Here is a 17,644-nt window from a genome sequence, read left to right as displayed (position 1 = left end):
GCTCGCAGATGCTGTCCTTAATAAGTGCTTCCATCATCTTACCCGAAATCGAAGTCAAGCTCACCGGCCTGTAGTTTCCCGGGTCTCCTCTTGATCCTTTCTTAAAGATAGGCGTGACATTTGCTATTTTCCAGTCCTCCGGGATCTCCCCAGTTTTCAATGATAGATTACATATTTGCTGGAGTGTTTCCGCTATTTCCTTTCTCAGTTCTTTTAGTACCCTTGGGTGGATTCCATCCGGGCCCGGTGATTTGTCGCTTTTTAATCTATCTATCTGTCGTAGGACGTCCTCATGGCTTACTTCTATTCGCTCCAGCTTTTCATCTAGATCCCCACTTATAATCTCCTCAGGTTCTGGTACATTGGATGTGTCCTCGCTCGTGAAGACCGACGAGAAAAACTTGTTTAACCTGTCTGCTACCTCTTTTTCCTCTCTTACCACTCCCTTTCTGGTTCCATCATCCAACGGTCCCACTTCCTCCCTTGCCGGTTGCCTCCCCTTCACGTACCTAAAGAACAGTTTGAAGTTTCTCGCCTCCCCAGCCAGCTTCTCTTCGTATTCTCTTTTTGCTTCCCTAACCACTCGGTGGCACTCTTTCTGGTGTTTTTTGTGTTCCTTCCGGTTTTCCTCAGTTTGGTCCTTTTTCCATTTTCTGAATGATGATTTCTTGTCGCTTATCGCCTTCTTCACCTCAACATGTGCTTTTTGCACCGTGTTCAAAGTAATTCTAAATTCCCTCACATTTTATGGGTGTAAGGAAGCATTAAGAAAGATGATTTGGAACAAGGTGTCTTTAAAAGATATCACCAAAACAGGGAAGATAGGACATCCTGAAAGCTTTTTTACTAGTTGGCTAGATTACTGTAACACATTATTTTTAGGGTCAAGCATAGCCAACCTCTTACAGCTAATCCAAAACACTGCAGCCAGGCTTCTAACAGGCGCGTGCAGTATTGACCACATTACATCAGTACTATCTGAATTACACTAGCTACCAGTAACCAAATGAATTGAATTTAAGCTGCTTTGTCTAGTCTTCAAAGCCTGGCATCTTCATATTCCAGAATATCTGAACAAGAAACTGGTCAGATATCAACCTATTAAAGCTCTAAGATCAACTCAACATGACCAATTTGAAATTCCAAGCCTTAGAGATACAATCAACCAGAAAGAGAACCTTTTCATATGCGGGTCCTAATCTATAGAACTCCATACTTCAAGGATTCATTGAAGAAATCCCCTACCTTTTCTTCTGGAAACAAGTGAAATCAACTCTGCTCCACCAACACTACGGAACCCTTTAAGATTACTTGCCATAGTTTGCATATGAGCATTTAGGATTTACAACAATGACTAATTCTTACTGATCTTTGTGTTTTTGATTCTCATAACTTCATTATCCCTGCCCTCTTTTCTCATCTCCGGCGCTTTCATGCCCTCTATTGACCCTTTCTGCAAAAGTTAGAGGAACGGTCTAATGCCTGGCAACTAAAATTCAATGCAAAGAAGGAATCTTATATGCTGGGAGGAGAGAAGCTGATATGCACGGACGGGGAGAGGGACCTTGGGGTTATAGTGTCCGAAGATCTAAAGGCGAAAAAACAGTTTGACAAGGCAGTGGCTGCTGCCAGAAGGATGCTGGGCTGTATAATGAGAGGCGTAGTCAGTAGAAGGAAGAAGGTGTTGATGCCCCTGTACAGGTTACTGGTAAGGCCCCACTTGGAGTATTGTGTTCAGTTTTGGAGACCGTATCTGGCGAAAGACGTAAGAAGACTTGAGGCAGTCCAGAGGAGGGCGACGAAAATGATAAGACGCTTGCGCCAGAAGACATATGAGGAGAGACTGGAAGCCCTGAATATGTATACCCTAGAGGAAAGGAGAGACAGGGGAGATATGATTCAGAGGTTCAAATACTTGAAGGGTATTAATGTAGAACAAAATCTTTTCCAGAGAAAGGAAAATGGTAAAACCAGAGGACATAATTTGAGGTTGAGGGGTGGTAGATTCAGGGGCAATGTTAGGAAATTCTACTTTATGGAGAGGGTAGTGGATGCCTGGAATGCGCTCCCGAGAGAGGTGGTGGAGAGTAAAACTGTGACTGAGTTCAAAGAAGCGTGGGATGAACACAGAAGATTTAGAATCAGAAAATAATATTAAATATTGAATTAGGCCAGTACTGGGCAGACTTGCACGGTCTGTGTCTGTGTATGGCCGTTTGGTAGAGGATGGGCTAGGGAGGGCTTCAATGGCTGGGAGGGTGTAGATGGGCTGGAGTAAGTATTAACAGAGATTTCGGCAGTTGGAACCCAAGCACAGTACCGGGTAAAGCTTTGGATTCTTGCCCAGAAATAGCTAAGAAGAAAAAAAATTTAAATTGAATCAGGTTGGGCAGACTGGATGGACCATTCGGGTCTTTATCTGCCATCATCTACTATGTTACTATGATGGGATTAGGTGAAACATTAACTGCATGGGTTAAGAACTAGCTTGGGGGTAGACTTCAGAGGGTAGTGGTAAACGCTATGACGGAGGTGATAAGCGGAGTACCGTAGGGCTCGGTCTTGGGCCCGATCCTATTTAACATCTTCATAAGAGACTTGGCTAAAGGGCTTCGAGGTAAAATTACATTATTCGCCGATGACGCCAAACTATGCAACATAGTAGGCAAAAGCACAATAGACAAAAGCACAGTGCCCGACAAAAGCTCAATGCCCAACAGTATGACACAGGACCTACTCCTGCTGGAGCATTGGTCAAAGACTTGGCAACTAAGTTTCAATGCCAAAAAATGCAAGGTCATGAACCTTGGCGGCAAAAATCCATGCAGGACTTACACCCTAAATGGTGAGATCCTAGCAAGGACTGTAGCAGAATGTGACTTGGGGGTGATCATTAGCGAAGACATGAAGACTGCCAATCAAGTCGAGAAAGCTTCTTCCAAGGCCAGACAAATCATGGGTTGTATCCGTAGAAGCTTGGTCAGCCGTAAGCCCGAGGTCATAATGCCGTTGTACAGATCCATGGTGAGACCCCATCTGGAATATTGTGTACAATTCTGGAGGTCACATTATCAAAAACACATGCTGAGAGTTGAGTCGGTTCAGCGAATGGCCACCAGGATGGTCTCAGGACTCAAGGATCTCCCGTATAAGGAACGGCTGGGTAAGCCTTGGCATGGAATGGCTAGTTGATCCTGTAGATTTGGGTCCAGATCTATGGTATGGAGCCAGGCGGGACGGCGCATCGCCACTGAGAAAGCAGTGGCCCTGGAGTACATCTCAAAGTATCATATGCAGCCTGGACCATATGTATGCGAAGTTGTGCTAGAGTGGAACGCATATGCTGGAACTCCGTCAGGGATTGCTCTGGAAGGTACTTGAAAAAAAGTGGGCATAGTACTGACCCAATATTTGAGATATGATGTAAAGACAAAGTTGTATTTAAAATTCTATTTCTCATCATAGAATTTTGATTCAGGCATCGGCCAAATTTATCCATGGCCCTTCCCTCTCGGCCAGGTGGGACTGTAGCATAGACCTTGGCTGGATTGGTTGTTTTCAAGGAAGACCTGACAAGAAGAGATTTATGGGATAGTTTAGACTTTTCAAATCTTGTACAGTTAACCATTTGATATCGAGATTCCAGGTTCGCTGGCACAGCGAGAACAGAATATGGTGTAGCAAGATTTCTTTTGAAAATGCTATTCATGGGTAATTTTAATGAATCCGCATGAGGATGAGGTGTACCCAGTTCTTCCAAATACTCCTTAGAGTGTATTGAATCAGATTGCAAAGTGAGGTTAAGATCTTTACTCGTTTGGCATAAAAATTGAGTAAAGGACATCTAAGCAGAAAAGGGAAGATCCCGTTGAGTCGAAGACGACCGAGAACCCCTCGAAGTATGTCTCACGGCAGAGACAGAGGGTGAAGCCGCTGTGGAATATTGACACCTGAGATCTGAATCCATAGGCAAAAAAAGAACCAGCTGGAGATGAAAAAACACACTAGAAGGACTAACTGACGAAAGTGGTGCGTAGATTTCCTCGAGAAGGAGGGTGACTGTCTCGAGGATTGTCTATGCCTTGAGAAACAAGGTCGGTCTCAAGAAGAGGATCTGGGTCTCGATGAATACCTCAACAGATGGTGTGGAGATGAACTGTGCCTTGAAGAACGAGGTAGTGATCTCGAATGCAGCCTCGATGAGGAATGTCGAGGAGTCCTCGCCCTGTGCCTTGAAGAAAGAAATGCCTTATGCGTAGAGGTAGGGCTGGAAGTTGGAGATCGAAGTCAAGACACTGATAAGGACTCAGCTCCTTGTGCAGATGTATCTCAAGGCACTCGCCAACTCCTTGCACAGAGTGTGTAGATTGATCTTGTAGCACTCTGAAGGACTCGACTCCTTGAATAGAATGTGTTGGTTTTTCTCAAGGCACTTTCAAGGACTCGACTCCTTGTATTACTGCTGAGTGCTCAGGCTGTCCTGCAGGAAGCAGGGTCGAGGCAGGAGTTAAGTTAGCAAGCATGTTACCAAATTCCTGTTGCAGAATAAGTCCCAACATACTCTGCAAAGCCAGCACCGATACCACTGAAGCTGGTACAATTGGTGTGGTTATAGACTCTGAAGAAGACGACCTCAAGGAAGAGTGTTGCCTCGATTTTGAGACACATGTCCTGGAGATCCTCAGACCCACTGGACCCACTGGTTCTAGAGGTGTCCGTAAGGGTTGGCTGAGCAGTCATACCTGATGGAGACATCAAGGATAACAGCGCCCCAGGGGAAGAGTTAGTTGAGCTCCCTGAAAACAACGGTTTCCCCATTGAGGAAGATTTAATCAAGGTCGAAGATTTTGACCTCGGAGAAAAGTGGGCTGGATTTGAAGTCGAGGCAGGAACAGGATTCCAGGCCTTAGGCAAAGACCGATCCATTTAAGGTAAATGTAGCACAGCGAACACCCATCCCGAAACTTGGTCAGGCTACACTCTGTGACCGGCAGGAATGGAATGAAAGACGGGTACGGCAAAATCAAGTCCAGCAGGCAAAAGCCGCGAGTAGGCCCTGCTGTGACACAAAGAAAATAAGAAAACTAAATAAAAATTTTTTTTAAAAAAAGAAACCCGCAATTAAACACAGCGACCATGAAAAAGAAATACACGAGCTGCGGTGAGAGAAGGCACGAGTAGAACTAAGTCTAGCGTAGAGCGTCGAAACGAGTGGCTTGTCGGCTCCACGGAAAACTGAGAAGACGCTGAGGAGATGCACACCCTATGTCGGGAGGGAAGGCACTCACGCATGCACGGTGCGGCAGTCGCAAACTTTCTTAAAAGTTTTACAAGCAAGTCTGCTTGCAAGGCTGTCCGCTTCTGGGCTCCATGGATGATGTCAACCACATGTGAGAATATGCTGCCTGCTTGTCCTGGGATAAAGTTAAGCTCTGAACTCATTGCTGGAGAAATTAATAGCAATTAATGTAGCTGGGTTTAAAATTGGTTTGGACAAATTCTTGCAGGAAAAGTAGATAAATCATTAATGTAATGTAATGTAATTTATTTCTTATATACCGCTACATCCGTTAGGTTCTAAGCGGTTTACAGAAAATATACATTAAGATTAGAAATAAGAAAGGTACTTGAAAAATTCCCTTACTGTCCCGAAGGCTCACAATCTAACTAAAGTACTATTACTACTATTAATCATTTCTATATTGCTATTAGACATATAGCAATGTTCTTCAAAACATAGAAGAAACAATTCCTGTTTCTATGTATGGGGAAAGACTTAAAGATCACAATCTGTGTACTTTGGAGGAAAGGGGAGTTATGATAGTCATTTAAATACCTATGTAATATAAATGTGCATGAGGCAAGTCTCTTTCATTTGTGTGAAATGGTATTATGTGTTCACATTTATCAGCATATACTGGGCAATTTTATAAGCAAAAAATTCCATTTGTAAACCTCTATTTTATCTATGTTAAAAGAGCTTTCAAAATTACCCCTTTAATGTTCATATAACTCCAAGGATAAATTAAATTTTAAAGTACAATTAGACAAATAAATCTGCATTTCATTTACTGAGATGGAACAGAATATTCTCTAAGCACTAAAGCCCTGATTTTGCAAAGTGCCACCCGATTTTAGGCAGCTGTAGGCGTCCTACAGCTGTCTAATCAGCCAATCGGGATGCACGTTTTTTTTAAAAAAAAAATGCTCCCAAGGCAGGCCGCCTATATTGAAGGTGCCTCCGGGAGCCTAGGGAGGCCCGCAAAACGCCTAAGCGGCATAGGCGAACCTAGGCGGCCCTACGCGTCTCCCTAGTAGAGGAAGAGACGCTTAAAATGTAGGCCAGCAAAATGCTGGCCTATATTGTAAGTAGACGCGGCCACTATACTTATCGCGTCAAGAGATCTCCCTGCCGCAATAAGTATAGTGGCCGCGACCGCCTATCCGATCACTGGCAGGAGGGTGCCCAACCATCCTGCCGGAACGCCGCCCCCAAACTCACAATCGCCGGCAGGAGGGTGCCGAACCCCTCCTGCCGGAAAGCCGGACCCCCTTCGGACCCCCCATACTAACGACCTCCCCCCCGATGACTCCCCTAACCTCCCCCCCAACTAACTTTTAAATGTTGGCCGGCTGGATGGGTCTTGCTGCCATCCAGCCGATAGGCCCGCCTCGTCGAAATGAGATGGGCCCGCCCCTTCCCGGCCCATCCCCGCTAAGTCTAAGGCCTAATTGGCCCAGGCTCTAGAAGCCTGGACCAATCAGTCCTTAGGCATAGCGGGTCCGCCCATCCCCACTAATCCTAAGGTGTGATTGGCCCAGGCTCATAGGCACCTGGGCCAATCAGGCCTTAGGATAGGGGTTCGGCACCCTCCTGCTGGCGATTGGGAGTTTGGGGGGGTGTTCTGGCAGGAGGGGTTCAGCACCCTCCTGCCGGCGATCTAGAGTTTTGGGGGGCGGCGTTCCGGCAGGAGGGGTTCAGCACCCCCCTGCCGGTGATCAGACAGGTGGCCACTATACTTATCCCTTGCCGCGATAAGTGTAGCGGCCGCGTCTACTCTAACCCGATTCTCTAACCGGCATCTGTAACATGGACGCCGGTTACAGAATCGGAATTAGTGTAGGCCCGATTCTGTATAGAACACCTCTCCTGGGCGTCCTATACAGAATCAGGGCCTAAATTTCTAAACATGTTTAACAGTTTAGTGCACAAATTGAAAGAATGTAAAAAATTAACTTGTATTATTTATTCAAAGGAGGTGGTCACTTATTCTTAGCATTTCCTGAACAGAATGATTAATAAGACCCTATAATATTATCAGTCAGCGCAAGCTTACCAAAGTTTTGTTGTCCTGTTTATTAATAGTAACCACTCTAGATTCAGTGGAGCCATCTTTACTTGCTTGTTTAATACTGACATCGATAATATCTGGAAAATCACAGTAAGTCTGAAAATCCTGGAAAAATGATGATTTAATTTCAACTAATACATATATAAATCAAAAAGTATCTCTTAAGTATCTCCATGTAATGCTATAAACAATTCTAAGTAAAAATTCAATAATTGCACAAAAAGCACTATGTGTTTATACAAGAAACTATTTTGATACATTCAGTGCAAAATGAGAAAAATAGTAAAGCAACTTTAAGCATGTTTCATCTTATCACAATGTGCTGTATTATAAATTTATTATTATTATTTTACTTCTTTGCTCCATAATTTCTTCCAGCTCTTTCAGGCTTTCAGCTTAGTATATGTATACATTTATTTATTTGGTGGTAATTGGCATTTGTTGAGCTACATGCCAAAAGCCTTCATTTAGATATGCTACTGCTTCCTCTTTCCTTTATATAACATCCCCCCTGCTCAGCTTAGCACCAATTCTCAGACAGGTGCAATAAACTGCTGCTCCTTCTTGATCCTTGCTAATTTGGAACCTCTGTCTGACAGTTTCATTAAGTAGGTAAATGTCTGGAGACTTCCTCCCTCTTGATAGGTACCATCAACTCATGTTCTAGTCCAGTGGTCTCAAACTCAAACGCTTTGCAGGGCCACATTTTGGATTTGTAGGTACTTGGAGGGCCTCAGAAAAATAGTTAAATGTCTTATTAAAGAAATGTCTTATTGCATGAGGTAAAACTCTTTCTAGTTTATAAATCTTTCCTTTTGGCTAAGTCTTAATAATAATATTGTAATTTATAGCGAAAGAGACATATGATCAAGAAACTGTTTTATTTTACTTTTGTGATTATGATAAACATACCGAGGGCCTCAAAATAGTACCTGGAGGGCCGCATGTGGTCCCCGGGCCGCGAGTTTGGGACCACTGTTCTAGTCCTAGTGACTTGATGATCATCATCGAGTTTTCGGGGCAGAATACAAAGTATATTGCCAAGTCTTTTTTTTTGCGTAGTATAAATTCAATGTTGTTGCATCAAATGTGATCCATCTGCTGCTACCCAGATGGGTGGTGTACATCGTTAGTCTGAAATCTCTGCTGATACCTGTCCACCTTGGGAAGCCCTGCTGATAGTGAAACTATTGATGGCATAGCTTTCAGCTTTTCAGATGCATGCAAGCCCCAGTGGCATGACAAGCCCATGTACCATGACTGGAGTCCTCCCCTCTATGAAATGCCTATGAAGTACTGTCAGCCCAGAATGATGAAACTTGGGACAAATCTGTCCCAGGTCCTCCAAATGGCAATGCATAGTCCTTGCCACTGAGCCACCAGACCAGCCAAACTTATTTAAATTTATTAGAACATATGCTAAATATGATTTAATACAATTTCCCATCAATTAACTCTCCCACCATACAGAGACCTTTTCATTTAAAAAAGGAAGAAATAATTATGGAGCTTTAGGATGATTTGCTGCAAAGAGTTAAGAGTTAGAATCAAAACTAACACTGGAAAATATTATTTCATGAAAACGGTTGCAAATGCCTAGTGGAGGGACCTGGCTTTCACTTTCCAGGCCAAGTGGGACCAGGATGCCGCAGAGGCAGTATTAACAGCCTCTATTTGAAGGTGTCCCAGTTATTACTTAACAGTGATGATCAATGATCAGATTTAAGGCCCATGAATCCAGAGTGCTGTTGCATGACCCTTAGCTAAAATGTGTCACTCCAAAAACTGTGCTAAACGAATTGGCAGAGGATGTAAAGTTAGGGAGAAATCCCAGGGTATTTTGAAAGAAGACAGGTGATGCCATACAAATAGTAGACTCCGTCAAATACACACAAATAGGGGCAAATGAACTCATGAAGTTTCCACTTAAGTGATTATAAAGAGGTATACTTAAACAAAATAAAATCATCACTCATAAATAAATTTCAACAAAAGCAGTTTCAATTTTGCTTATGTGTCTTGGTAGCTTTTTGTGCTCAGAATCATGAAGACAATAACTGGGGCGTAAGCCCTGACACTACTGTCTCACCACCCAATCATCACATCTTAAAGCACCATTTGTAGATAACATGAATATTTAAATTGAATGACTTGAAGTGCCAAAAAAAGGCAAAACTACTTCTTCATCTGTATACGTTAAACCTAAAGAATCTTGTAGCTTGCGGGTGTCAGGTTCTGACGTGACACATTTCGTATCTGCTTCAGGGAACCCACAGAATAACGAGAAGTCTTTACTTATGAGCAGTGTAGACTTACTAAAAGACCACTTTATGCTTTACTGATTAAACTGATACTTGGAGGGTTTTATAGGCAAACCTCCCATTCACCACTTTCTATATATAAAGTAGTTCATACAATTTTTTCCGGCCCTCAGAGGTACCACCAAATGTTCAATTTCTTTCATAACATATGGCTTTATGTACCAAATCGTCAACGGGTCGTTTTTTATAATAATTTGTATAAATGGTTTATATTAATAATTTAGTTATAAGAGCTTTACTTAACTTGGGTAGTAGGTCTGGAGGTATGGAAACGCCAACATGTTTCACCCATAGGGGTTTCCTCAGGGCAGTAATCTCTCATTCAACCTATTTCCACGACGCAGCCACCCAAAAGTAAGATCTAAAGCCATATGTTATGAAAGAAATTGAACATTTGGTGGTACCTCTGAGGGCCGGAAAAAATTGTATGAACTACTTTATATATAGAAAGTGGTGAATGGGAGGTTTGCCTATAAAACCCTCCAATCAGATTATTTGACACTTTCATTGACAGTTATTCCAAGCTACGGGCCAATTCATTACTGATTAAACTAGCATTCTTTGGCTTCCTCCTCTGCTGATAACCCAGCTGATAACCCATTAGTACAAATAGTAGAGGCTGGTCCAGTTGAACTGGAAATGTCAAGGACAAGAAAGTTGCTCTCTTAGAGTGTTCACGAAGTATGCAGCCGAAGGGGAGGGGCTTTTCTAAATGTCTAGCATTGATGACCAGTGTAACGATAGGTGACCTGCAGCACCTACCTCCAGTCTGACCTGATTATTTGGGTTATATAGATCAATTCTTGCTTCTCCATAAGAAGTGGTGGAAGCAAAAATGGCATGATATATAAACAGTGGATCCCTAAAAGGCAAGAAAATAAAAACCAAACATAGAGTACTTCAGCTTAGAACACCTGTGGAATTACTTTTGCATGTCTTCTAAGCAGGGGTAGACTGTCCATTTGGGAAACCAAGAAGTGCAAGAAGTCCCAGAGCAGTTGGGGGCCTCGTAATTCCCACCATATATGTTGAAATCTTTCATGCTCCTTCCCCTCCACCCCTGAGTTCAGCGCAGCTCTTCTCAACAGTTCTTCCCCCACAAACAGACTGATATCCAGTATCTCCCTATGTCTCCGACCCTCTGGTCTATGTTAAAATCTGCATTTCTAAGTAAAGGTCATAGGCAGTGAACAACTTAAGCCATCTGCCACCAAGCTTGAAGTCTGCACTGCTGCGTCCTGCTCCTTCCTGATGTAATTCCTACTTCAGCAAGGGCGGGATGCAGCAGAGAGCAGAGCACGGCTTCAGCAGCAGACAGCTTAAATGGATCGCTGTCGGTGACTTTTGCACAGAAATGCAGGTTTTAAGATCGAACAAGGGGGAAGTTTGTAAATAGGGGGAAAATAGTTGAGAGAGAAGCAGTGTTGGACCTGGCCTGGGGGTGGGGTGGTAGAAGGTGGTAAGGAGGAGGAGGAGAGATATTGAGTCTGAAAGCAGAAGGGGGGGAAGAGGGAGGGATGCTGGATAACAGGAAGGAAAGAAGAGGGGGGAGACACAGTTCCATGGATGGGGACACGTGGAGGTGAAGGGACAAAGATAACGCTACAAAGCTGTGAGAGGGGAGAAAGAGAAGGAGAGAAAGAGGGAGATCCTGGGTAGAAGAATGGAGAGAGGGTGGGGAAATATTGGGAATGTTGGAACCATATGGGAAAGGCCATGAGGAATTGTCAAGATGAGTGAGAGAATAATGAGAACAGAGGATAGAAATGTGATACTGGAGAGCAGATGAAAGAGAATGAAATAGGCAGCTGGAGAAGGGGTGTGACCAGAATTGGAAGAGGTATGAAGTAAGATAAGGAGATGGAAAGTTGATGTAAAAAGGAGATGAACTGAAAAGTGAGAACGAGGGTGAAGCTTAAGTGGATAGAGGCAGAAAAGAAAAAAGGAGCTAAAAGGAAAAGATCAGTGTGTCAAAGGGAGGTGTAGTGAGGGAATGGGAAAAGAGAGGAGAAATGATAAATAGACAACAGCTAATAGAAAGAGGCAAAAGGGATCACCATGATGGAAAAATAAAATGTCTAGATAACAAAGGAAGCAAAGTGTTTTATTTTTAATTTATTAACTGGAATAACATAAGAATAGTCTTATTGGATCAGACCAGTAGCCTGTTCTCACGGAGGGCCAATCCAGGTTACAAGTACCTGGCCAAAACCCAAAGAGTAGCAATATTCCATGCTACCGATCCAGGGCAAGCAGTGGCTTGCCCCATGTCTTTCTCAATAACGGACTATGCAATTTTCCTCCAGAAAATTGTCCAAAGCTTTCTTAAAACCAGCTATGCTATCTGCTCTTACCACAACCTCTGGCAATGCATTCCAGAGCTTAACTATTCTCTGAGTGAAAAAATATTTCCTCCTATTGGTTTTAAAAGTATTTCCATGTATATAGCAGATGGTTTTGTATTATTTTGAATATAAGAGTGAAAATGCACTTCTATTTTTTCAATGTATCAACAAATGCCGAATATGACTTCTTGGAGATCCTATTTCAAATTGTCTTTGTATTTCTATTTGCAATTTGTGATCTGTTGGTATTTAACAAAGGTCTGTCTGTGATTTGGATATGACCAAGATTTGGTATTCTGTTTACATGAAAATATATCTGTGTCGAACTCATTAGCAATCCCATTTGTTCTATTTTACCTGCATCACTCTGCATAAATCCGAGGGAAATGTGCTGGGAGGTGAGAGGCTGATATGAGAGGTGTTTTAAAGCACAGTGTAATATTAGTAGTTACATGAACTGTGGATGCCATGTGACACATCAAATGTCTTGCTGAGATGGTTTGCAGAGTGGAAACATGGCTGGAAAGTTGAACCAGGGTGTTTTGTCTTTGTTGAGGTAGGAAAGCCCATAGAAGAGTGGAATTCCAGCACTTGAGAGGGTTAAAGATGAAACTTTTGGGAAATTGATTTTGAATCCTAGAAGCTGGAGGAAAGCTATCATTAGATGTGTTGCTGAGTGTAGCTTTTATTTATTTATTCAATTTTCTATACCGTTCTCCCAGGAGAACTCATAACGGTTTACATGAATTTATTCAGGTACTCAAGCATTTTTCTCTGTCTATCCCGGTGGGCTCACAATCTATCTAGTGTACCTGGGGCAATGGGGGGATTAAGTGACTTGCCAAGGGTCACAAGGTGTAGCGTGGGTTTGAACCCACAACCCCAGGGTGCTGAGGCTGTAGCTTTAACCACTGTGCCACACTATCTAGATATGGAAACACTTGAAATCCATGTGCACGCAGGGTTGCTGTCACCATTACTAGGTGCTTGGTGAACACTCAGAGGAAGCAAGTTCAAATGGCAGAACTTTGTACTGGAATTGTTGATGAGCTATCTGAAAACGCAGAAACTTTCTGTGGTAGGGATTGAGAGGGAAAAGAGGATGAGACAAAGAAGAAGTCCTGGTGAGATACAGGTGAAGCAAAACAAGTCCTTTGGATAAAGGTGAAGTAACCAGACCTCATAAGAGAAAAACCCCCTCCCCTCCCTCTTGCTCTAATAAATCAGTATATTAACTGTGAAAGATATTTCATAACCCACTTGCCAGCTGGCCTATAGTGATTGAGAAATGTTCTGTTTCTGAGTTAGCTATGGTAAGCAAAAACTTGTAAGAAACAAGACTTAAATTCCGATGCATGGCACCTGGCCGGATATTATGCAAAGAGGAACACAGCTCATGGTCAGAAAAACAGAGTACTCAAGAACATTATTTAGCAAGATATATCATGTGTTACCACAGCAGAGAAGGAATTTTGGACTCGGAATTGCATATATGGTAAGGGGAAAAGGACATTTGCAGGAAAGGGTTAGGCCTTACGGCAAACTGAACAGACGTATAAGATGACACAAATAGATAAGCCAATAAATGAATCTACTTATGTATTGACGTATAAGAAAAATAACCAATAAAGATGTATCATGTGATTTAGGCTAACGTGGTATTGACCACCAAAAAATGTATAAAACCAGGCCTATAAGCAGAAGTAATCTGAACAGACATCAGAGGACCCTCAGGCCTGAGGATCACATCTGTTACATTATATGCTGAATAATTTATTCTTGTAAGCTGTTACTGATTTGTTAATAAATGTATACCTATTGAAACCAGTATATAGTGTGTGGAGTCTCCATTCCGAGGTAGGCCTAGACAGTAACCTACTTCAATGGTGACCCACGACTGCGTAGGACACGAGCCTTAAACGACCTCACTGGATTGCAGGCATAAAATCTGCTTGTCAGATTGCCTCTCCATTACTTTTGGCCAAAAGTTTGATTCTGGGTTTTATTTCTGTACTTATGCATTGTTTTCAACTGAACTTCCTTATTTTACAGAGTTGCTGTGTTGCCTGCTTTATCTTGTTCCCCTTTTTATGCCGCACTTCTCCTTCATTTCCTTTTTTCATCAGCAATTGAATATGTTCTGCCTCATACACTATTTTATTTTTCAGCACTAATTTTTTTCCTTTTTGTTTTTACGTAGGACTCACTGGTGTCAAATTTGGATGGTCCCGGACCCTGGAGCGGTTTTTCTGCATTGCCTTGCCCGGGACCGGGTTCCCATCCTCAATTGTCCTATTGGTCCTTCACGCTACAGTTAGGAAAAAAAAAATAAAACAAGAACTTGGGGGTAACGCAGAGTAGTATATGGACTGGCGTTAGAGTAGTCAGAGTGGTATATGGACTGGCGTTAGAGTAGTCAGCGTAGTATATGGACTGGCGTTAGAGTAGTCAGAGTAGTATATGGACTGGCGTTAGAGTAGTCAGCATAGTATAAGGACTGGCGTTAGAGTAGTCAGCATAGTATAAGGACTGGCGTTAGAGTAGTCAGCATAGTATAAGGACTGGCGTTAAAGTAGTCAGCATAGTATAAGGACTGGCGTTAGAGTAGCCAGCGTAGTATAGGGACTGGCGTTAGAGTAGCCAGCATAGTATAAGGACTGGCATTAAAGTAGCCAGCGTAATATAGGGACTGGCGCTGGGGTAGCAAACATAGCATAAGGGACTGGTGTTAGAGTAACCAGCATAATATAATGATTAGTGGGAAACAAAGCTAGGATAGCATATATAGTGGAGCAATATTTACGGCCGTTATTACTTTATCTCTGTGTAAATCTTATGTTTACTTCTTCTCCAAACTCTTTCCTTGGTACAGACACTGATTCAATTGCTGGTTGAATTCTTTCCTCTGCTCGGATAACGCCTGGCCTTCCATTTTTCTGTCCACAGGTTAACCATTTTGTAATATTACATTGTATAGTGACATTGTATTTTGATGCTTCTATGAATCCACTGTCTTACATTTTGATGTTTCTCTGCATCCGCATCGTTGGTGCCATGTGAAATCAGTCCCCTATATATATCTCTGTGGTAAATAATCTCTAACTCTGACCTATTACTGTTATCTATATATATCCATTTTCTGTCAGCATGCATCTTTGTGAACCTTCATTATCATAAGTGTTGGGGAACTGATGCCTGACTTCTTTTATCTCGTTCTTCCTAAATTTTCCTCCTAGTACCAGCTGGTGCATACTTGGTGTTCAGGCATATTTTTGAGGGCGGTCTTTATGCCAGTAATCTCTACTGAACGCCTATGAAATATATGTCTTCAAATCTATCTTTCTCAGCCTCTCTTCTCCATGAGAGTCCTGGTATCTTTTCCCAGGGTCATTGCACATGACCTACAGGGGTTCAGGGACACACATCGTTGTTCGTCTGTGATCACAACCAGACACTGATTCATACACTAACTTCCTGTGTCAGCGTCTCACTGGTGATCTGCTCCACATCCTAATTTCTTATCTATTCCTGTAGTCTAATAAGCCTCTAAAGGGAATCCAGAGGGGAAGCGCCCCATGGCTATAAACCCCTCTTACACATACATTATTAGTCTGACCTACAAACAAGCTCCTCCGTTCCTGTTACCATCACAATCTCTCCCTGTAGATTTGTATATTATTGACCACCCAGAGAGGTGGGCTGCCCAGAGAGGTGGACTGTGGGGGCTTGCCAAACTAACCACACCATTTGCTATCTCTTAGGTTATTTCACAACTGTTGAGCTCCATTTCAACAGCTGTGAAGAGGGGGGTGAATAAAGGTGACGTTATTTTTGTTTTTTGATCACAGACGGATTTCGCATACACTATAAACAGATTACTGGAGATCAGAGAAAAATAATGCACGAAGAAAGCAGAAACTGTATTTGCACAAGAAATAAATATATGTCCAATTAATAGACAAGGTGACAATGCAAAAAACAAAAAAAAAAAAAAAACAAAACAAAAACCCTTTTTGTCTTTATAGGTCCAGGATTTTAATATTGCCACCTACGTTTCTTTCTTTTTACTAATGACTATTTTGTTTCCTAGAGTCAGGGAAAACTGCAGTGTTCCTGTCTCGGGAAACCACATCTTGAACAGGCATGCCCGTTATGTCTGATTTCTCCCGCTACTCTTGCTGACATTAGGAATCCCCCTGTTTTATTCTTCTCTGGCTGCCAGTGCTAGCCATGATCATTTGTCTTGTGCCTCTAGCCCTAGTTTTTCTTTCTCTTGCCTGTTCCCTCTTGATTCCATCTGCCGTTGGTTTTTCACCGATCTTCTGTTAAGCCGTTGCTTAGACAATCCTGTTCCTCCTTCTGCCCCCATATTTCCTACCATTGTTGAGCCGAAAGTATACACCTCTTCTCTGCATTGTGCTTTGTGTTACCTAGCCCCTTATGATGTCACCATACTGCTTGCTTATGACGTTGCTTTCCCTGACATACCATCTTACCTTGCCAAGCTTTCTTTATTTACGCTTGATATGTTGTCTTCCTGGATTTTATTAGTGTAAGTGGTATTATCATGTGTGGTCACTATTTTGTATGGGTTTTGGCTTATTAGTTCTGTTTTTATGGGTTGTTTTTTTTTTTTTTTTTTGCTACTGACAAGAGAGGGTCTTCTAGCCTTAGTACAGCTCTGAGTCTGCGTTTTACTGTAATATTTTCAGCTTGTCATGCTGTCTGATGGCTTCCTTTGTTCTTCCATTTATGCTGTTTGCTTTACATTTTAGCTGTCGCTTGTGTACTGGCCTGTGTTATAGATGGCACTTTATGGGAAAGCGAAAGCATTGCTCTCGTGGGTTTTGTTTCCTGTTCTTTTGTGGTCACGAACCAGAAAAAAAAAAAAAAACTGGGGGGAGTGAGGGGGATGAGATTGAATGAGACTGAAAGGGGAAGTATATATTTTAACTGTGTTTCAATGTTACCATAAGCTTTCATTAAAACAATTATTTATTTCATATAAGTTTGCTGGATTATAAAGGATTGTTTTTGAGAAAGAGAAGAACAAAATTACAGAAAAGATTTGAGATCACTATTGTTTTTATATATAAAGACAAACAGTATTGGAAAGAAGGGATAAGAGACAAATACTGGAAGTCAATAGAAAGTGTTATGTTAGATTGGCAATGAAGTGAATATATAAGCAAATTATTGAAGTTCATAGAAAGATAGTGTACGTAAATAGGAAGGATTCGTGACGAGTGATTATGTCTAACCAAATAACTGACAGGCATTAAGTATGATAACTGACAATGTAAAAATAAATGCACCCTTTGTCTTTCTAGGTCTGGGATTTTTATTATGGGCGTTTCCCATTACTAACGATCATTTGTTTTCTAGAGTTAGGAAAAACTACAGTGCACTCGAAGAGAACACCTAATGCTAATACTCTAAATAGAAAAAAAAATTAATTTTTATGTCGGTCCGTTTTCCAGTACATGAGTTATTATTTGTTGTATTATGACATGTGTCAACTTCAGTGTTTATGGAAATACGAGTGGATTTCCATTTATGAGCGCTCACTATAATTACCAATATAACGAAAGAAGATTTAATTTTTCACTACTCACCACAACGATTT

At 42.0% G+C, this 17,644-nt stretch overlaps 1 protein-coding gene across 3 annotated transcripts in view; it reads right to left on the bottom strand.

Moving 5' to 3' along the window:
- The window catches only part of JAK2 (Janus kinase 2), a 298,615-nt gene that overhangs the window by 159,072 nt on the left and 121,899 nt on the right, over positions 1 to 17,644 (bottom strand). For all 3 annotated transcript variants that reach the window (XM_033925632.1, XM_033925622.1, XM_033925643.1), the window contains one exon: positions 7,338 to 7,457. In XM_033925632.1, coding sequence (XP_033781523.1) covers positions 7,338 to 7,457 — 120 coding nt within the window. The remainder of the gene's footprint in view (positions 1 to 7,337; positions 7,458 to 17,644) is intronic.

Source organism: Geotrypetes seraphini, chromosome 1 (genome assembly GCF_902459505.1).
Source record: "Geotrypetes seraphini chromosome 1, aGeoSer1.1, whole genome shotgun sequence".
In the NCBI taxonomy this organism is placed as follows: domain Eukaryota; kingdom Metazoa; phylum Chordata; class Amphibia; order Gymnophiona; family Dermophiidae; genus Geotrypetes; species Geotrypetes seraphini.
This window is presented reverse-complemented; position numbering and strand designations above follow the sequence as displayed.